We start from the raw sequence: 22,953 nt of genomic DNA, 5'->3' as shown, positions 1-22,953 counted from the left end.
ATGTATTAATATAGAATTCTATATACAACAAAAATACCTTTTGAAAATGATATAGAAATATATTCTAAGAAACATAAACTGAGAGAATTCATCATTAGCAGACCTGCACTAAAAAAATAACAAAAGTTGTTCTTTAGATAAAAGGAAAATGATTGAGGTGGAAAAGCTAATATGTGGGTAAGTGAATATAGAATATAATCAATATGTGTGAGGATTGAATAAAACATGAAGAAAAATGAAGAGAAAAATATATGAAAACAATACTACATAATTGGAGAAAAGGGTAAATAAGGTTAAAATGTTCTAAAGCCTTGCACTGTCTAGAAGGTGGTAAATTTATTAATTTATATTATAATTTAATAATTTGAAGATGCAGATTGTAATCTCTAAACCCATACTTAGTATATAATAGTAAAAACATATATAACTAACAAGGTAATAAATGGTGTCATGACTAAAAATACAATTTAAAAAAGTCAAAAGGAGCAAAAGGAATTAAGAATAGTTAAGACAAGGAGAAAAAATAAATGATAAATTTAAAAATATATCAGTAATTACATTAAATAGCAAACAACTAAAACAAACAAACAAAACATAATCTAGTACTCAGCCAATTTCAAGTAACTTCTTCCACTTCTAGGGTGGTCGCTTAGACACTCAATACTGGCCTCCAGATACCTTTTATATTAATATTTTCTGATTGAGTACATTGGTTTTATAGTCAGTCCTCTTATTTTCGTATATTATACTGTCTCTTATGAGGGTTAAATTATAAACACAGTACATACTCTGAAATTAATTTTAACTCAATACCACAACCATTATTATACTATGATCACTGTTACCTCTGTATCATAAGTTATAGAATTTCATACCCAGCAGTAATATTATATTACTAGGATATATATGTATTTCTATTCATATGTAAGAATTCTTTTATAATGTAAAATCCTTTTTACTATGGCAGGAACCACACTGCTTTTTCTCTGTAGGGCATACTGATCAGTGTGTAATGGACATCTTTTTTGGTTAAAATTTGGCTTTATTATCTTTCTGTGAATATTTTAAAATCAGAAACGATAGGAAATTCTGTTTCTGAAGATCTACCTTTATTTTCGTAATTTGGTCTCTGCTCACACAATTTCATTTCAATTTGATAGTGCACATATATTTTTTCAGTACTAGAAAAAGATATAAAATATCTCAAGGGTTTTTGTAGGATATTTAATGACTTGTCATTTTGCTTATACAACAGTAGCCATAATTTCAGTTTATTTTGAAAATAGGTCCAGAGTTTACTTGAACCATAATCATAATTTTGAACATTGTTTAAAAATAAGTGCTTAAATAAATGCTATGTTATTATGTGTGAATTATATCTCAAGGCCATTATAAAACAAAATAGGTGCTGTATGTAGATGATCTTGACCACTTCAAGCTTATATCACTGTAAGCAGATATCCAAAAAGAAGCCATTATTCAGATAACTTGAATTATATGTAAAATCTGAACCAAAAATATTTCTCTTAGATCTAAAGTGAACCTGAAGTGGCCTTTTGATAGCCAGAGTATTTGTTTAACCTTGTTGTTCAACATCAGGATTATTATTTGCGAAACAGAAAGATTTTAATTATCAGCCATGGTTGAGGAACTTATTGCTTTGACTTTTCTCATCATTTTCTTGGTAACTGCAAGTTAAAATTCTAAACATCAAAGCTAGGTGAAAAATGGGGCCATGCCTTTTTTATTTTATCTAACTGCTGTGTTGAGATATAATTCACGTACCATAAAATTCACCATTTTAAAGAGTATGGTAGTTTTCAGTATATTCAGAGTTTAATTAAGCCATGTCTTTTTAAAGGAAATATTTACAAACTGATACTTGTATCAGGAAACAGAGCATTTTGAACATAATTTCTTGAAGATCATTTGAACTTTTTTTTTTTGAGCAGTGAAATAACTTTCATTTTGCACACAATTCAGCATCTATGATAGTAGCCAGACATGTAACAGGTTCTCAATAAATTTTAATTAAATAAGTGAAATTTGGTAAAAAAAAAAAAAAAGTGGATTGTCTCTAAAGGTCATGTTTTCCAGGTCATATGGAGCCCTTTTTTTTTTTTAACTTTTTATTTTATATTGGAGTTCAGGTGATTAAAAATGTTGTGTTAGTTTCAGGTGTATTTACATCTTTTCATATGTATTTACATGTATCTATTCTTTTGAACTTTGTTTTAAATTTTATAAATAAAGAGGCCAGCCGAAATCAACTTTGGATTTATTAAATCCCACTTATATGTAGTGGGGGGTTGTTTATTTGGTTCTGGTTGTATATTTAGTGTACAGGCAAGTGTTAGGATTGATGCTCTTGCTCCCTTCAGACAGTCTCTGAATTTGTAATTATCTCATAATCAAAGCTGAGTTCTTCACATTTTCTAATTGTAAAATTGGTAGTGCAAAAAGTAAATTTGGTCATTTTTTCTATCAATTTGAAGTTATGTATGATAAACTCCAAATAATGTCTTTAATATGAGTATTAATATAAAGTGAAGTTATGTCGAAGACCTTTTTGTTGGCCCTCTGTTATTCAGAATGGATTTTTCTATTATACTGGTTATAAGGAGGCTAAGCTTGAAGCGATAAACATCAGTTTTGACATTAGCCGTTCCAGGAAACAAAGTCAGCACCCTGGAGTATAATGCCTAAGTACAGAAAGAAACACAAGAGCCAAAATCTTTTTTTGTGTGTGTGTACTTTTCTTTTTCCCTCCTTCTCTGTTGATCGAATAAATATTTTCCCAGAATGACGAGAACATGTCTTAAAATTTTGTTTTATTTTTATTTTAAGGTAGAGATGCAGATAGGAGTTGCTGAGTTATATTTTTCTTGCTTCTTTATTATAGCCTCTTACTGGTTAAGAAAGAAGCATATAGTTTTGCCATTAATCTTACCGGCATTGCATGCTGTAGTTTGTCACAGGAGTGCCTTGTTTGTCAACTTTTATGCTCTCTTTACTGAATTTGTAGCTCTTTAGTTTTCCTCCCCAGGGCTTTTTGTGCTGAACTGAAATATATAATTATCTTTCCTAGCATGTTGTTTTTAACAACACATTACAGAGTGCAAGGGCTAGCAAATAGGACATTTTCTTTAAGTTCATAAGAGTTACTTTGTTACTCTTATTTTATCTTTCTTACAGTAAGGCTTCATTAATCTCAGTTCCTTTTGCTTGGCTAGTAATTGGTAATCACAAAAATGTAATGGACTGTCAGGCTTCCCTGGTGGTGCAGTGGTTGAGAGTCTGCCTGCCGATGCAGGGGACACGGGTTCGTGCCCCGGTCCGGGAAGATCCCACATGCCGCGGGGTGGCTGGGCCCGTGAGACATGGCCGCTGAGCCTGCGCATCCGGAGCCTGTGCTCCTCAACGGGAGAGGCCACAACAGTGAGAGGCCCGCGTACTGCAAAAAAAAAAAAAAAAAGCAAGGGACTGTTGATTACAATGAAACTAACATGAAAAATACTCTGATAAATATAAAGTAAGGGGGAAAGTGATGCAAGAATTACACTTGTGGATATGAGAAAAAAATAAATGGATATGGATTTCCCCCCAGATATTGCAAATACTGTTTATTGAAAAGCAACATGGGGTTCTATGCAGTTGTAGCCAGTCCGTTTATCATTGGTCCCCCTTCCAGGACTTCAGATGAGGCAAGACCCCATTCCATTGCTTTCAGAGTCTTCCTTGTCCTTTTTGTGGAACTTGTCATGAAAGATCACACCTGTGGATGAACCATCTACCACTTTTCACAATTGACATGATGCACATATATAGAGATTATACATTTAGCAAATAAATAAACAATCAGTCAATCCTAACAGGTAAGTAGAATTAGCACAGTTTTTGTATTTGAAAAAAGAATTAAAGAATCAGTGAATGATATAAGTCAATACACTGTATAAATGGAAACATGGAAAACATTTAATTTTGCCAGTCATCAAAGAATTGAAAACAGTGATGTTGTTTAATTTATACATTAAACTATATGGGAAAAAAATAAAGACAATTGTCTGTTGAAACTGTTGAAATTATACATTACTGATGGCTGTGTAAATTGGTGCTATGATGATTTTTGAAGATAATTTAGTAATACATTTTAAGTGCCACAAAATTTTTTGTATCTTCTTACTTTAAATAAATTTCTAAAAGTAGAATGACTAAGGAATTAAGCCCCCAAATGGAAAGACTATATATGTAGATGTTCATTGTGGCCTCACTCATAATAGTGAAATAGTGGAAATAAGTGATACATTACAGGAGTAGTTAAATAAATTCTGATGTTTCAGCATGTTGAAACATTGTGGTTAGACAAAATGGTAATTTTAAAGAGTTAAGTAGCAGCTTAGGACAATGCTTATATAATACTCAAAATATTGAAAACAAAATTCAGATTATGTCTGTGGTGAATAGAACTTTAAAATTATTTCTGGACTCTTTGCAAAAGAAATACAAAATAAATAAAACAGTTATTGAGTGTGGTAGCATTTGATTAATTACAGTTTTTTTGTTTCTGCAATAAAATAGTTTTCAGACATATTTTAAAATCATTGAACATTTTCTTCTTCCTCTCCCATCAATAATCACTACCTAAACCCTTTGGGAAGCAAGGGGCAAGAACTAGATAAAGAAGCAGATTGGCCTTGCAGATCAGATGGGAGTATTTAGATACCAGGAAAGAGGAAAGGATAAATTGTGAATAGTCCATTTAATTTTTTTTTTTTACTTCATCATAGTCTCCGTACTACCTGCTCCCATATCAATGTTGTCTTTAAGAAGCAGTGTGCCATAATGGATTCAGCACAGGGTTTAGGTCAGAAGGCTGATGCAAATTCTGAATCTATCACTTGTTAGCTAGCTGATTTTCAGCAAATAATTTAACTTATTCAACATTTTTTATTTGTAAAAAGTATTGGGTGAATTAAGATAGTATATATAAGAGATTTTTCAAAATATAAAGCTCTTTGCAAATATTGTTACTATTTTTAATAAACTTGCACGTAAGTTGAAACAGGAAAAAGATGAGATATACTTAATAGACTGAATTTAATGGGTGTTTGGAATGTTCCTAACAGTATTTTTCCCCGTTTGTTGCAGGGATCTTTTATTTAGCCAGGTGTATGACAAATTAAGTGAGAATTCAGTGGCCAAAGGAGTGTTTTTGGAGTGCCTTGAACCATATATTTTAAGTGATAAATTGGTGGGGATCACACCCCAGGTAATGAAAGACTTGATTGTTCATTTCCAAGATAAAAAATTGATGGAAAATGTGGAAGCCCTCATTGTACATATGGATATCACCAGCCTAGACATTCAGCAGGTGAGTTTATAGGCAGTCTACTAATTTATGGAATAAACATCATTCCTTTATTGAATATATTTACCTGACTCATCGGGCCTTACTTTGTCTTTCATCAACCCTAATTATTTTTTAGCACTTTTTGGTAAGAGGTCTCATAAACTTATATTTGTCAATATAGTTCTTAGGAGTGCTCATTACTTAAAGCTAGATTAGGAACTCCTGCAAGCCAGTAGTCTTCGGTTTCCTTGACATCCCCCAGAGCTCTTAGCATAGGGTTTATATTTGGTAGCTGCTCAGCAAATGCTTATTGGCCTATCCTTCTTCACCAGTTTGTTTGTTCACTACTACAATTTTCATCTGCAAGTAAATTTCAACTATAAGCACTTCCACGTGAAAAATAGAATATTTTTAAGTGTATGATGCCATTTTTTTGAAAAGCTAGTTTATATGTTCAGAGTTGATAACTTTCATACATTAAGTTTTGAAATGCAGAGCATAGTATAAGAAGCAAACTTTAGGACATCTTAGCATGATCAGCCAGCTCATTGATAATATACCTCCAGTATATCTGAGGTCTCCACAATAAGTTTTAAGTCCTTAATTGAGGAGCAATATGTATTTGACCTAAGACACTTCACTCTTAACTCTTCATTTAACTCTTGAGTCCTAATGCTGAGCAAAGGCACTAAGGTACCAAGGTGCTGAGTCCTATTGAACTAAAGTACGGTGGCTTACAAACTTAGAAGGACCAAAGGTTTTTTGTTTGTTTTTAATGTGCAAAATCACATGGAAATGAAGAGTTTGGAAAATGTTTATTGTTTTCTTCATGGAAGTTCTTTATGAATGGTTGTAAGTTTGCAAAGGCCAGGTCCTCTTTACATATGCCTTTCTGTCATATGGGTGATTTGGCGTAATCTTCATGTCTGACAATAGATCTGATGATGTGAGAGCATGTTATCAATCTAGCTTTATTTACCTATTACTGATATAAGAGAAATTTCTAATTTCTTCTCCTTCCAACATTTTTAGCTTTTTCTCCAACACTAGGTAAATATTCTCTGCTCTTTTTCATGTTAAAACAACAGTTTAAACCAGGGCAAAGCGGGAGATTCCCGCACAGAGGATCGGTGCCGACCGGCACTCACCAGCCCGAGAGGCTTGTCGGCTCACCCGCCGGGGCGGGCGGGGCTGCGAGCTGAGGCTCGAGTTTCGGTTTTGGACGGAGTGCAGGGAGAGGACTGGGGTTGGCGGCTTGAACATAGCCTGAAGGGGTTAGTGCACCACGACTAGCCGGGAGGGAGTTCGGGGAAAAGCCTGCACCTGCCGAAGAGGCAAGAGACTTTTTCTTCCTTCTTTGTTTCCTGGTGCGCGAGGAGAGGGGTTTAAGAGCGCTGCTTAAAGGAACTCCAGAGACGGGCGCGAGCCGCGGCTAAAAGCGCGAACCCCAGAGACGGGCACGAGCCGCGGCTAAAAGCGCGAACCCCAGAGACGGGCGCGAGCCGCGGCTAAAAGCGCGGACCCCAGAGACGGGCGGGAGACGCTAAGGCTGCTGCTGCCGCCACCAAGGGGCCTGTGTGAGAGCACAGGTCACTCTCCACACCCCTCTTCCGCGGAGCCTGTGCAGCCCGCCACTGCCAGGTTCCCGGGAACCAGGGACAACTTCCCTGGGAGAACGCACGGCGGGCCTCAGGCTGGTGCAACGTCACGCCGGCCTCTGCCGCAACGTCACGCCGCCTCTGACGCCGCAGGCCCGCCCCGCACGCAGTGCCCCTCCTTCCCCCCCCCCCCACCCCCGGCCTGAGTGAGCCAGAGCCCCCGAATCAGCGGCTCCTTTAACCCTGTCCTGTCTGAGCAAAAAACAGATGCCCTCCAGCGACCTACACGCAGAGGCAGGGCCAAATCCAAATCTGAGCTCCTGTAAGCTGTGAGAACAAAGAAGAGAAAGGGAAATCTCTCCCAGCAGCCTCAGAAGCAGCGGATTAAAGCTCCACAATCAACTTGATATACCCTGCATCTGTGGAATACCTGAATAGACAAGGAATGATCCCAAATTGAAGAGGTGGACTTTAGGAGCGAGATCTATGATTTTTTTCCCTTTTCCTCTTTTTGTGAATGTGTACGTGTATGCTTCTGTGTGAGACCTTGCCTGTATACTCTTGCTTCCACCATTTGTCCTAGGGCTCTATCTGTCCATGGTTTTTTAAAAAAATTTTTTTTCTCAATAATTAATTTTAATTGTAATAACTTTATTATACTTTACCTTCGTCCTTTCTTTCTTTCTTTCCTTCCTTCCTTCCCTCCTTTAGACAACGAATCACCCCAAATTGAGGAGGTGGTCTCTGAGAGCAAGATTTATGATTTTTCCCCCTTTACCTCTTTTTGTGAAGGTGTATGTGTATGCTTCTGTGTAAGATTTTCTCTGTATAGCTTTGCTTCCAACATTTGTCCTAAGGTTCTATCCGTCCCTTTTTTTTTTTCTAAATATTTTTTAATTCAATAACTATATTATACTTTATTTTATTTTTACTGTATCTTCTTTCTTTCTGTCTTTTTTCCTTCTTTCCCTCCTTCCTTCCTTCCTTCCTTCCTTCCTTCCTCCCTCCCTCCCTCCCTCCTTTCTTTCCTTCTTTGCTTCTTTCTTCCTCCCTTCCTTTCCTCCTTTCCTTCTTTCTTTCCTCATACTTCTACTAATTCTCTCTACTTTTTCTCCCTTTTATTCTGAGCCGTGTGGACGAAAGGCTCTTGGTGCTCCAGCCAGGAGTCAGGGCTCTGCCTCTGAGGTAGGAGAGCCAACTTCAGGACACTGGTCAACAAGAGACCTCCCAGCTCCACATAATATTAAAGGGCGGAAATCTCCCAGAGACCTCCATCTTAACACCAGCACCCAGCTTCACTCAACGACCAGCAAGCCACAGTGCTGGACAACCTATGCCAAACAACTAGCAAAACAGGAACACAACCCCACCCATTAGCAGAGAGGCTGCCTAAAATCATAATAAGGCCACAGACACCCCAAAACACACCACCAGACGTGAACCTGCCCACTAAAGAGACAAGATCCAGCCCCATCCACCACAACACAGGCACTAGTCCCCTCCACCAGGAAGCCTACACAACCCACTGAAACAACCTTAGCCACTGGAGACAGACATCAAAAACAACGGGAACTACGAACGTGCAGCCTGCAAAAAGGAGACCCCAAACACAGTAAGATAAGCAAAATGAGAAGACAGAAAAACACACAGCAGATGAAGGAGCAAGATAAAAATGCACCAGACCTAACAAATGAAGAGGAAATAGGCAGTCTACCTGAAAAAGAATTCAGAATAATGATAGTAAGGATGATCCGAAATCTTGGAAGTAGAATGGACAAAATGCAAGAAACAGTTAACAAGGACCTAGAAGAAATAAAGATGAAACAAGCAATGATGAACAACGCAATAAATGAAATTAAAAGTACTCTAGATGGGATCAATAACAGAATAACTGAGGCAGAAGAACGGATAAGTGACCTGGAAGATAAAATAGTAGAAATAACTACTGCAGAGCAGAATAAAGAAAAAAGGATGAAAAGAACTGAGGACAGTCTCAGAGACCTCTGGGACAACATTAAACGCACCAACATTCGAATTATAGGGGTTCCAGAAGAAGAAGAGAAAAAGAAAGGGACTGAGAAAATATTTGAAGAGATTATAGTTGAAAACTTCCCTAATATGGGAAAGGAAATAGTTAATCAAGTCCAGGAAGCACAGAGAGTCCCATACAGGATAAATCCAAGGAGAAATACGCCAAGACACATACTAATCAAACTGTCAAAAATTAAATACAAAGAAAGCATATTAAAAGCAGCAAGGGAAAAACAACAAATAAGACACAAGGGAATCCCCATAAGGTTAACAGCTGATCTCTCAGCAGAAACCCTACAAGCCAGAAGGGAGTGGCAGGACATACTGAAAGTGATGAAGGAGAAAAACCTGCAACCAAGACTACTCTACCTAGCAAGGATCTCATTCAGATTTGATGGAGAAATTAAAACCTTTACAGACAAGCAAAAGCTGAGAGAGTTCAGCACCACCAAACCAGCTTTACAACAAATGCTAAAGGAACTTCTCTAGACAAGGAACACAAGAGAAGGAAAAGACCTATAATAACGAACCCAAAACAATATAGAAAATGGGAATAGGAACATACATATCGATAATTACCTTAAATGTAAATGGACTAAATGCTCCCACCAAAAGACACAGATTGGCTGAATGGATACAAAAACAAGACCCTTATATATGCTGTCTACAAGAGACCCACTTCAGACCTAGAGACACATACAGACTGAAAATAAGGGGATGGAAAAAGATATTCCATGCAAATGGAAACCAAAAGAAAGCTGGAGTAGCAATTCTCATATCAGACAAAATAGACTTTAAAATAAGGACTATTACAAGAGACAAAGAAGGACACTACATAATGATCAAGGGATTGATCCAAGAAGAAGATATAACAATTGTAAATATTTATGCACCCAACATAGGAGCACCTCAGTACATAAGGCAAATACTAACAGCCATAAAAGGGGAGATCGACAGTAACACATTCATAGTAGGGGACTTTAACACCCCACTTTCACCCATGGACAGATCATCCAAAATGAAAATAAATAAGGAAACACAAGCTTTAAATGATACATTAAACAAGATGGACTTAATTGATATTTATAGGACACTCCATCCAAAAACAACAGAATACACATTTTTCTCAAGTGCTCATGGAACATTCTCCAGGATAGATCATATCTTGGGTCACAAATCAAGCCTTGGTAAATTTAAGAAAATTGAAATTGTATCAAGTATCTTTTCTGACCACAACGCCATGAGACTAGATATCAATTACAGGAAAAGGTCTGTAAAAAATACAAACACATGGAGACTAAAGAATACACTACTTAATAATGAAGTGATCACTGAAGAAATCAAAGAGGAAATAAAAAAATACCTAGAAACAAATGACAATGGAGACACAACGACCCAAAACCTATGGGATGCAGCAAAAGCAGTTCTAAGGGGGAAGCTTATAGCAATACAAGCCCACCTTAAGAAGCAGGAAACATCTCGAATAAACAACCTAACCTTGCACCTCAAGCAATTAGAGAAAGAAGAACAAAAAAACCCCAAAGCTAGCAGAAGGAAAGAAATCATAAAATTCAGATCAGAAATAAATGAAAAAGAAATGAAGGAAACAATAGCAAAGATCAATAAAACTAAAAGCTGGTTCTTTGAGAAGATAAACAAAATAGATAAACCACTAGCCAGACTCATCAAGAAAAAAAGGGAGAAGACTAAAATCAATAGAATTAGAAATGAAAAAGGGGAAGTAACAACTGACACTGCAGAAATAAAAATTATCATGAGAGATTACTACAAGCAACTCTATGCCAATAAAATGGACAATCTGGAAGAAATGGACAAATTCTTAGAAATGCACAACCTGCCAAGACTGAATCAGGAAGAAATAGAAAATATGAACAGACCAATCACAAGCACTGAAATTGAAACTGTGATTAAAAATCTTCCAACAAACAAAAGCCCAGGACCAGATGGCTTCACAGGTGAATTCTATCAAACGTTTAGAGAAGAGCTAACACCTATCCTTCTCAAACTCTTCCAAAATATAGCAGAGGGAGGAACACTCCCAAATTCCTTCTACGAGGCCACCATCACCTTGATACCAAAACCAGACAAGGATGTCACAAAGAAAGAAAACTACAGGCCAATATCACTGATGAACATAGATGCAAAAATCCTCAACAAAATACTAGCAAACAGAATCCAACAGCACATTAAAAGGATCATACACCATGATCAAGTGGGGTTTATTCCAGGAATGCAAGGATTCTTCAATATACGCAAATCTATCAATGTGATAAACCATATTAACAAATTGAAGGAGAAAAACCATATGATCATCTCAATAGATGCAGAGAAAGCTTTTGACAAAATTCAACACCCATTTATGATAAAAACCCTGCAGAAAGTAGGCATAGAGGGAACTTTCCTCAACATAATAAAGGCCATATATGACAAGCCCACAGCAAACATCATCCTCAATGGTGAAAAACTGAAAGCATTTCCACTAAGATCAGGAACAAGACAAGGTTGCCCACTCTCACCACTCTTATTCAACATAGTTTTGGAAGTTTTAGCCACAGCAATCAGAGAAGAAAAGGAAATAAAAGGAATCCAAATCGGAAAAGAAGAAGTAAAGCTGTCACTGTTTGCAGATGACATGATACTATACATAGAGAATCCTAAAGATGCTACCAGAAAACTACTAGAGCTAATCAATGAATTTGGTAAAGTAGCAGGATACAAAGTTAATGCACAGAAATCTCTGGCATTCCTATATACTAAAGATGAAAAATCTGAAAGTGAAATCAAGAAAACACTCCCATTTACCATTGCAACAAAAAGAATAAAATATCTAGGAATAAACCTACCTAAGGAGACGAAAGACCTGTATGCAGAAAATTATAAGACACTGATGAAAGAAATTAAAGATGATACAAATAGATGGAGAGATATACCATGTTCTTGGATGGGAAGAATCAACATTGTGAAAATGACTCTACTACCCAAAGCAATCTACAGATTCAATGCAATCCCTATCAAACTACCACTGGCATTTTTCACAGAACTAGAACAAAAAATTTCACAATTTGTATGGAAACACAAAAGACCCCGAATAGCCAAAGCAATCTTGAGAACGAAAAAAGGAGCTGGAGGAATCAGGCTCCCTGACTTCAGACTATACTACAAAGCTACAGTAATCAAGACAGTATGGTACTGGCACAAAAACAGAAAGATAGATCAATGGAACAGGATAGAAAGCCCAGAGATAAACCCACGCACATATGGACACCTTATCTTTTATAAAGGTGGCAGGAATGTACAGTGGAGAAAGGACAGCCTCTTCAATAAATGGTGCTGGGAAAACTGGACAGGTACATGTAAAAGTATGAGATTAGATCACTCCCTAACACCATACACAAAAATAAGCTCAAAATGGATTAAAGACCTAAATGTAAGGCCAGAAACTATCAAACTCTTAGAGGAAAACATAGGCAGAACACTCTATGACATAAATCACAGCAAGATCCTTTCTGACCCACCTCCTAGAGTAATGGAAATAAAAACAAAAATAAACAAATGGGACCTAATGAAACTTCAAAGCTTTTGCACAGCGAAGGAAACCATAATCAAGACCAAAAGACAACCCTCAGAATGGGAGAAAATATTTGCAAATGAAGCAAATGACAAAGGATTAATTTCCAAAATTTACAAGCAGCTCATGCAGCTCAATAACAAAAAAACAAACAACCCAATCCAAAAATGGGCAGAAGACCTAAACAGACATTTCTCCAAAGAAGATATACAGAATGCCAACAAACACATGAAAGAATGCTCAACATCATTAATCATTAGAGAAATGCAAATCAAAACTACAATGAGATATCATCTCACACCAGTCAGAATGGCCATCATCAAAAAATCTACAAACAATAAATGCTGGAGAGGGTGCGGAGAAAAGGGAACACTCTTGCACTGCTGGTGGGAATGTGAATTGGTTCAGCCACTATGGAGAACAGTATGGAGGTTCCTTAAAAAACTACAAATAGAATTACCATATGACCCAGCAATCCCACTACTGGGCATATACCCTGAGAAAACCAAAATTCAAAAAGAGTCATGTACCAAAATGTTCATTGCAGCTCTATTTACAATAGCCCAGAGGTGGAAACAACCTAAGCGCCCATCATCGGATGAATGGATAAAGAAGATGTGGCACATATATACAATGGAATATTACTCAGCCTTAAAAAGAAATGAAATTGAGCTATTTGTAATGAGATGGATAGACCTGGAGTCTGTCATACAGAGTGAAGTAAGTCAGAAAGAAAAAGACAAATACCGTATGCTAACACATATATATGGAATTTAAGGGGAAAAAAAAAATGTCATGAAGAACCTAGGGGTAAGACAGGAATAAAGACGCAGACCTACTGGAGAACGGACTTGAGGATATGGGGAGGGGGAAGGGTGAGCTTTGACAGGGCGAGAGAGAGTCATGGACATATACACACTAACAAACGTAGTAAGGTAGATAGCTAGGGGGAAGCAGCCGCAAGGCACAGGGATATTAGCTCGGTGCTTTGTGACAGCCTGGAGGGGTGGGATAGGGAGAGTGGGAGGGAGGGAGACGCAAGAGGGAAGACATATGGGAACATATGTATATGTATACCTGATTCACTTTGTTATAAAGCAGAAACTAACACACCATTGTAAAGCAATTATACCCCAATAAAGATGTTTAAAAAAAAAAAAAAAGGCAAACAGAGCTTGGTTGAAAGAGAGAGGTAGCCCTTTCAGGGCAAGGTACAGATTTTTCCTTTTTATTCTGAGTGCTATGGGAAATCATTAAAAGGTTTTAAGTGAGATCACTCTGATTTGCCTATAGATAACAGAATGAGGGGTGGGGGCCAAGTACAGAAGAAGCAAGGAGATTGGTTAAGAGCTGGTCCAGGAGGTAGCCCTGGCCAGAGATGATAATGGTGAGATGGAGAGAGATGGCCTGACTTTGGATACATTTTGGAGGTAGAGCTGATTTGCTGATGAATTGGACCTAAGGGTGAGGAAAGAGAGAATTTAAGGCTGTTGCCTAATTTTTTGGCTTGAAAAACAAGGTGGATAGTGATTCCTTTAAGAAGATTGGAAGACTGGGGTAGGTCTAAGTTTGGGAGACAAAATCAGGAGTTGTATTTTGCCATTTTATTTTGATAGCTACTAGACATTCAGGTGAAGATATCAAGTCAATGGTTGGATATATCGGTCAGAGGAGAGGTTAGGGCTGAAGCTGTAAAGAGATGTATGATCATGGCACTGGCTGAGAGGGCGGAAAGTGAGAAAAGAGAAGAGGTACCAGAACATGCCGTTGTCTAGAAGGACTCTCCCATGACACCTCACTTCCATTTTCCCTCAGACTAGTAGTTTGTTTTCCCTTTGGCTATTCCTTATCATTATCCTTTGTTGACCTCTACTCTTCCACTTCGGTCTTCTCCTGTCACTCAGTAGTATAATATAGCTCTCATAGGAACAGTATATAGGGTACTCTATACTTAAGTCATCTCTATTCCTCATCCTTATTGCTCCTTCTGCCTGCAGAGCCCCTAGTTTCCACATCGGCTTTTGGCTCACATACATGTATCCGTTAGGTCCTAACTTAAATATTGCTCCCTCAGGGATGACCTTCTGAATACTCCAGACCAAGTCAAGTTCCTTTATAGACTTACCACATTTGTAAATGAACTATTTGTGTAATTGAGTATCTTCCCCAAGTCATAATTCACGCACCATTTTGTGCCCCTTCTTTTGGTGAGTGTCCAGGATGAATGGAAGTTCTGTCAGGGTAGAGAATAGTTCTGGGTTTGTCTTACCTATCACTTTATCCCCAGTGCCTAGGAGAGGACCTGAATATAGATGTTCAGTAAACATTTGTAGAACTAGTGACCACAGGTAAGATGGATATGGAAAGGGGGAGGATAGAGAAGAAATAAAATCAGACATTGGAGGATGTTTAAAAGTAGCTATTGTACTGTTGAAAGTAACATTGAACCTACAACAGCTCTTACCCTGGCATTGTGTTTGAGTACTTCCATTTCAGTTTTTTTCAGAGAAGGAATAAGAAAAATTAGGAAAGAGAATTTAAGATCTTCCCCATTCTTAAAGCTCTGAGGAAAGTAATTGGTGAGATTTGCTCAATTGTGTGGACCAAGCAACTTTTCCTTTTTACAGGTAGTTCTCATGTGTTGGGAAAATCGGCTATACGATGCTATGATTTATGTCTACAACAGAGGCATGAACGAATTTATTAGTCCAATGGAGGTAAGATACGTTCTAACTTATATGCGTATTTAACACTGTCTATTAATGTTTTTTCCCTTCTCTCCATTTGCTTTGAATAGTTTGTTTTCATCCAATCACTTTAAAATTTCTTGTAGATTTATTAGACTTGCACCCATTGTTGTTTAGGACTTTAGATAGTCTTTAGTTTTATACCTTCTACTATTGCTTTCTTTTTTATCTGCAAAAGTAGGTATTTAAATCCCAGGGAACGATAGATAAAAGCCCAGATAGATAAAATTAAAAGCCCATTAGACTTTAAGAATTTTTCTAAAAAATTTTGATATTATTATAGCTTTTCCAAAAGGTATAAGAAACTCATTATATATATTTACTGTATAGAGTAATGGTACTATTGAGTAATATTATTTTGTAGATATATTCTTCTGGAGAAGGTCCTGAAAATGGTGGGAGGTCATGATTTGCCAATTGCTAATTTGTTGCTTTTCCTATTTCAGAATTTTATAGCATTCATTATAATTTCTTGTTCTCCTTACCATTAGAAGAGAGCATCTAAAAAGCATTAGGGCTTATTTTAAAAAGAACCAAACCCATCTTCATCTTGTTATTTCCCTTAAATTTACAGACAGAATTATGGGTTGTGGATTGTGGATGCATGTCATGCCCTGCTAGCCCATTGCTTTATTACAGTGACTTCATTATCTGGATCAGAAGACCCAGGCTTCTCCTGAAGGCATCCACTCAACTTTTTTGCATATTTAATGGACATCCAAAACCATCTTCAGTATTAAGTCAGCAGTCATTCTATGATATTTCAGTCTTCTTTAAATGTATTTAGCTTGGTAGGTGAATATCCCTCTAATTCATAACTCCTTCAGTTTGGGCTTTACTTCTTGTCTCTTGGTCATTTTCCAAATGAGTGCCACAGCCCTCCCCACTGGTTTTGACCTTGACTGTCTATTTCAGATAAGTATTTTTAACATTTGCACACCTCTTAGCTGACTCTTCAGTGAGGTCCATGACCTGCGCACATGCAAAAATGTTCTCCATCCCACTATTAAACCACAATTAGGAAGAATTAATGCAGTTTCTAGTTTCTCTCAAAATAATCTGTGAAAACAGATTCTAATTTGATGCATTCTATGTTGATGAAAATGGTTGTGGGGTTTTTGTTATTGTTGCTTTTGAAGTTTTTGTTTTGTGTGGATTTTTTATTCCTCAAAATCTGGTTTGCATTTATAGCTATGCATCTCAGATGGAACACTTTTCTATTGACGTTGCCTTGTTTTGTGTTGAGTAGTTTTCAAGTTAATGACTTTCAGCAGGAGCTTGGTATTTGTTATTAAATAGTCATTTGGAGATTTTAGCAGTGGGAAGTTAGATGCATCCTGTGATTGCTCTTTTATAATTCTCGGCCTATAAAAGAGATCACTGTTCAGTGTTTAAAGTTTAGCTATTTCAGTTTAAAGAGATTTAAACTGAAAATCACAGTGATTTACCAGTGATCCTACTAAAACAGTTCATGTCCACATTTAGTCATTTCAGTTTAAGGTCCAAATTAAAAGAATCTGAAAAAGAATATATATATATATATATATATATATATATATATATATATATATAAAACTAAATCTTTTTGCTGTACACCTGAAACTAACACAACATTGTAAATCAACTATACTCCAATATAAAATAAAAATTTAAAAATAAGAGGAACTATAGTGCCTTTTGAAATTTTCTAGATTTTCTAGAATGAAAGACAGTGTCATCATACTTGAGATGACTACCATAGTTTCTGAAATCTTTAGTTCTAGTTTTGGCTGCTTCTGAGTGCCTTGTGTTGGGAGGAACAACTTTTCCTCTACCACCTGAAACCTGAATGGTGGGGGGAGAGCTGCGAATGAACTGACAACAGGAGAAAAGACAAGGTTTATTCACAGTTGTACTGGGAGCACGCAGAAATGAGTAAATCACTGAACAACCAGAGAAGTAAAGGTTTATATACCAGTTTAACGAAATTTGGGGTGTGAGGGAGGGATTTAGGTTTTCCTTGGAAAATATGAACAGTTTTATTGAGCTTTTTGTTGCTAATGCACAGCTGGCTTTGCACCACCTCCCAGTGCTAAGGGTCAATCTTCTCCTAAATAGGAAACTCCCTCCCAGGAAGGCCAACATAGTTTTGCCATTAATCTTGTGTTTTCAGGGGCTCTGCTTACATTTAGGTGTTTCTGTGGCTGCTGACTGTTCACATGTTTTCAGCTTAAAGTAATCTTACCCTTTTGGTGGGCTATTAGGCCCTTGACTGGCTTACTATTTTTTAAAGAATAAAGCATTTTTAGGAACCTAAGCATATCTTATATTAGAAATAATGATCTCAACAAGGACCTTCTTCTAACTGGTATTTATTAAATGGTTTCTTTCAGTGAGGAATAGAACAATAATGATTTCCCAGTGATCCTACGAAAACAGTTCATGTCCACATTAAGAGTTTTTATATTTAATCTTAATAGCAAATGACTAATTCAATCAGAGAAAGGTGATTAATAGCATAAGATTTAGATTATTTTTTAAAATATTTTTTTAAAATGATGTTGATTGTTTTCCTATTAATTTTTATGCAGAAACTTTTCAGAGTCATTGCACCTCCTTTGAATGCAGGAAAGACATTAACAGGTATTAATTTTCTAAGCCTTAATTTTTTTCTCTTTAAAAATATTATTTAAATAACAAAATTCACCAATTTTATGCGTACAGTGTGAACTTTGATAATCGTACATGATCATGTAACCACCACCATAATCAAATTTTAGAAGGAGCAATATAGTTCCTTCACACCAAAAAGTTTCCTCCCGTCCCTTGTACTCTAACCTTTCCCCACAGTCCCATCTCCAGGCAATCACTGATCTACTTTCCTTTACTGCTATTCATGTAAGTAGAATCATACACTATGTAATCTTGATCTTGGTGTTTTATTTCTTTCACTTAGCTTAATGTTTTTTAAATTCATCCATGTCGTTGCATATATTATTTTGTTCCCTTTAATTGCTTAATGGTATTCCATGGGTTGGATGTACCGTTATTTATCTGTTAACCAGTTGAAGGACATTCGAGTTGCTTCTGGATTGGAGTTATTATAAGTAATGCTGCTATGTTTGCGAATGAGTTTTGTTATGTTTTTAATTAAACTTTTTATTATGAGGAAATTGTAGATTCACATGCAGCTGTATGAAATGACACAAGAGATCCAGTATACTCTTTACCCATTTTCCCTCAGTGATAACATCTTGCAAACCTGAAGCACATCCAGATATTCACAACCAGATATTCACATTGATAAAGTCACGATACAGAACAGTTTCATCACCACAGGTGTCCTTATGTTGTCCTTATCCTCCATCGCTGACCCCTAGCTATGAATAAGTTTCTGTGTGGGCATATGTGTTCATTCTTCTTGGGCAACTACCTAGAATGGAATGGATGGATTGTATGGTAAATGTATGTTTTACTTTCTAAGGTACTACTATTTGGTTTTTCAAACTGGCTGTACCATTTTGCATTCCCATCAGCAATATATGAGAGTTCTGATAGCTCCGTATCCTTGCAGGCACTTGGTACTGTCAATCTTTTTACGTCTTTGAAAAATTTTATCCATTCTAGTGGGTGGATAATGGTATCACATTGTGATTTAAAATTTTATTTTCCTGGTGGTTAGTGATGTTCAGCATCTTTTCATGTGCTCTTGCCCATTCACGTATCTTTTTTGCGAATCATCTGTTTAAATCTTTTAGCACTTTTTAGAAGGGTAGGGAAGAGGTGTTATTTGACTTCATATTATTGAGTTCTAGGCATGTGAACTCCCCACCAGAGCCTGTAAGAGTTCTTTATGTAGTCTGGATACAAGACATTTTAAAATACGTGTTTCGCAAAAATTTTCTCCCAGTCCATTGCTTACCGTTTTGTTTTTTTAACCATGTTTTTCAAAGAACAAGTTTTTAATCTTCATGAGGTCCATTTTATTTATTTTTTCTTCAGTAGTTTTAGACCTTTGATGTTCCGGTTAAGAAATCTTTGTCCAACTCAACATCATAAAGATTTTATCCTTTGTTTTTTTCTAGTTTTAACACTTGTATTTAGGTTTATAATCCATTTTGAGTTAATTTTCATATATGATGCAAGGTCAAGTTCAAGGGCTTTTCCCTGTACAGTTATCGGTTCCTTTACCATTTTTTTGAAAAGATTATCTTGTTTCTATTGAATTACCTATACACCTTTTTTGTAAAAAAAATTTTTGCTAAAAATTGATTTTTGCAAAAATCAACTGACCATATAAGTATGGGTCTATTTCTGTGCTCTTTGCTATGTTCCATTGGTCTATATGTCTATACTTATGCCAATAATATACTGTCTTGGTTGTAACTTTGTAGTAAGTCTTGAAATCAGGTACCTTAAGTCTTCCAACTTTTTTTTTTTTTTCCAAGATTGGTTTAGCTAGTCTATGTCCTTTGCCTTTCTGTATGAACTTTAAAATGAACTCAGCAGTTTTTTTTAAAAAGCTTATTTGAATTTTGTTTGGGATTGCGTTGATTCTGTAGGTTAATTTGGGGAGGATTGCTGTCTTAATGCAGAGGCTTCTATGAATATGATATATTTTCCATTTATTTTGGTCTTTTAAAATCAGTTTGCTTTCTCAACTTCTGCAGAAAGACAGCTGGATTTTGATAAGGATTGCTTTGAATTGATAGATCAATTTGGGAAGTGTTGCTATCTTAGCATTATTACATCTTCCAGTCCGTGAACACAGTATATCTTTCCATTTATTTGGTCTTGTTTAATTTCTTTCAGCAATGTTTTTGCAGTTTTCAGTGTACAAGTCATATACTTCTTTTGCTGAATCTATTCCTAGTTTATTCAATTTGATGCTATTATAAATGGATTTTTAAAAAAAATTCCTTTTCAGAATGTTCATTGGTAGTGTATAGGAATAATTTTTTTTTTTTTTTTAATGTCCGCACCACGCAGCTTGTGGGATCTTAGTTCCCTGACCAGGGGTTTGAACCTGGGCTCCGGCAGTGAGTGCTGAGTCCTAACCACTGGGATGCCAGGGAATTCCCAATAAAATTGATTTTTATATTGATCTTGTATCCTGCATCCTTGCTGAATTCATTCATTAGTTCTAATTTTTTTAATAGATTCTTTAGAATTTTCTCATGTATAAGATCATGTCATCTGTAAATAGTGTTAGTTTTACTTCTTCCTTTCTAATCTGGATTTGTTTTATTTTTCTTCCCTAATTGGCCTGGATAGAACCTCCAATACAATGTTGAACAGAATTGGCAAGAGTGGACATCCTTATCTTTTTTCTTTTCTCCTAAGGGGAAAGCATTCAGTTTTTCACCATTAAATATGACATTAACTGTGGATTTTTCATAGATGGCTTTATTTTGAGAAAGTTGCCTTCTGTTCCTAGTTTGTTAAGTATTTTTAACATGGAAGGGTTGGATTTTATCAAATGCTTTTTTCTGCATCTATTAACATAATCTTGTTTATTTTATTGATACGGTTTATAAGCTTGATTGATTTTTGATTTCTGTTAAGTCAGTCTTACATTCTTGGAATAAATCCCACTTGGTCACAGGGTATAATCTTTTTTATATGTTGTTGGGTTGAGTTTGCTAATATTTGTTTTGAGAATTTTTTATGGCTATCTTAATAAAGGATATTGTTCTATAATTTTCTTTTCATATCTTTTTTTTTTTTGGTCTTGGTATCAAGTATACTTGGTATCTTGGTATACTTGCCTCATGGAATGAGTTGGGAAGTGTTCACTCTTCTGTCTTTTGGAAGAGGTTTTGAAGGATTCGTATTAATTCTTTAAATATACAGTAGAATTCATTAATGAAGCCATGTGAGCTAGGGATATTCTTTGTTTGAAGTTTTCAAATTACTAGTTCAGTCTCTGCTTGTTAAGTCTATTCAGATTATCCATTTCTTCTTGAGCCAGTTTTGGTAGTTTGCGGATTTCTAGGAATTTGTCCATTTAATCTGTTGTCTAATTTGTTGGCATATAGTGTTTATGGTATTCTCTTATAATTCCTTTTATTTTTATAAGGTCTATAGTGATGTCTCTTATTACTAATTTTCGTAATTTGAGTCTTCTCTCATCTTTTCATGGTCTGTCTAGCTAACGGTTTGTCAATTTTATTGTTTTTTTTCAAAGAACCAATTCTGATTTTATTGATATTCTTTATTTTTCTTTCCTCTTTCATTTATTTCTGCTTAGTCTTATTACTTCCTTCATCTTGCTTTGGGTTTTTTTGTTGTTGTCATTTTTTTTTTAAGTTTCTTGATGTGAAAGTCTAGATTATTGATTTGAAATCTTTCCTCTTTATTAAAATAGGTGTTTACAGCTGCAGATATCTCTCTAAGCAATGCTTTAGCTGTGTCCCATAAGTTGTGGTATGTTGTGTCTTCATTTTCATTCATCTCAAAGTATTTTCTAATTTCCCTTGTGATATTGGTTATTTAGAAGTATGCTGTTTAATTCCCACATATTTGTGAATTTCTCACATTTCTTTCTGATACTGATTTCTAATTTCATTCCATTGCAGTTAGAGAACATACTTTGTATGGTTTCTGGTTTTTTTAATTTATTGAAACTTATAATATAGCCTAATGTAAAGCCTATTCTGGAGAATATTCCAAGTGCATTTGAAAATAATGTGTTGAATGTGTTTTGTTGTTGAGTGGAATGTTCTATAGATGTCTTCTAAGTTTAGTCGGCTTATAGTTTCATTCAAAACTTCTCTTTCCTGTTCCTCTTTTGCTAATTGTTCTATCCATTATTGAAAGAGGAGTATTGAAGCATCTAAATGTTATTGTTGAAATGTCTCTTTCTCACTCTAGGTCTGTCAGCTTTTGCTTCATTTTATTTTGGGGTTTCTAATGCTCTGGCAGACAGTTTACAGTTCTGCCTTATTAGCCTTTACTTCCTGCTTATGCAAATCCTCAAAGTCATCCATAGGTTGTAGGCCTTTACAGGTCTTTCCTGCATATGTCCACAGCCCTGTACATGCACATGTCCTTCTAGAGTTCCAGAAATATGTTGGAGCTTTTGAAAGCCCCTGCAGACCTCTCATTCTCCAGTTTTTCCTTTTAAGGTTTTTGGTGGGTCTCTAATTAGTCTCTTCTGGAGGCACTGCCTCTGGCACCTGTAAAGTTAAATAATGTGCCTTGGGGATAGGGCTGTTTGCTTAGAGTAAGCTCTGAGTCAGGACAAAAAAAAAGACAAGCCCTGAGAATGGAGCTGTTGAGTGAGCTGCCACATAGGTTAGATAGTGACAGTTCTCTTAAGGATGGGCTTTTGGGGAGCTCCAAACCCATTTTGCCCCCTGGAGTGGTTGCTAGGTTGCTGGTGCTCACAGCTACCATAGCTGCAAGGCGGTTGGCTTCAAAGCTAAGGTGAAGCTGGGGGAAGGGGGATGGGACTAGGTAATGTTAAGCCACCATGAAGCTCACAGTTCTTACTGAGATTCAGGCATTTTTCTTGAATAAACATTCCGTGGATTATTGCAAGCCTTCAGTTAATTTCAAGAGTTCTGGAAAAGTTGATTTTGACTGTTTCTGCCAGTATTCTCTTTGCTTTCATGGAGGAGCAGATTATTGAAGGTTCTTCCTCCACCATCTCATAGG

At 36.3% G+C, this 22,953-nt stretch overlaps 1 protein-coding gene across 5 annotated transcripts in view; it reads left to right on the top strand.

Moving 5' to 3' along the window:
* VPS8 (VPS8 subunit of CORVET complex) overlaps positions 1–22,953 on the top strand; it is a 319,158-nt gene that overhangs the window by 120,696 nt on the left and 175,509 nt on the right. For all 5 annotated transcript variants that reach the window (XM_089910741.1, XM_089910739.1, XM_089910738.1 and 2 more), the window contains 3 exons: positions 5,149–5,371; positions 15,196–15,285; positions 17,886–17,937. In XM_089910741.1, the coding sequence (XP_089766867.1) occupies positions 5,149–5,371; positions 15,196–15,285; positions 17,886–17,937 (365 nt within the window). The remainder of the gene's footprint in view (positions 1–5,148; positions 5,372–15,195; positions 15,286–17,885; positions 17,938–22,953) is intronic.

Source organism: Delphinapterus leucas, chromosome 4 (assembly GCF_059928025.1).
Source record: "Delphinapterus leucas isolate spDelLeu-1000000601 "Yukka" chromosome 4, BTC_Dleu_Yukka2, whole genome shotgun sequence".
Taxonomy (NCBI): Eukaryota; Metazoa; Chordata; class Mammalia; order Artiodactyla; family Monodontidae; genus Delphinapterus; species Delphinapterus leucas.
Note: the sequence above shows the minus strand (reverse complement) of the source record. Positions and strands in the feature narration are given on the sequence as shown.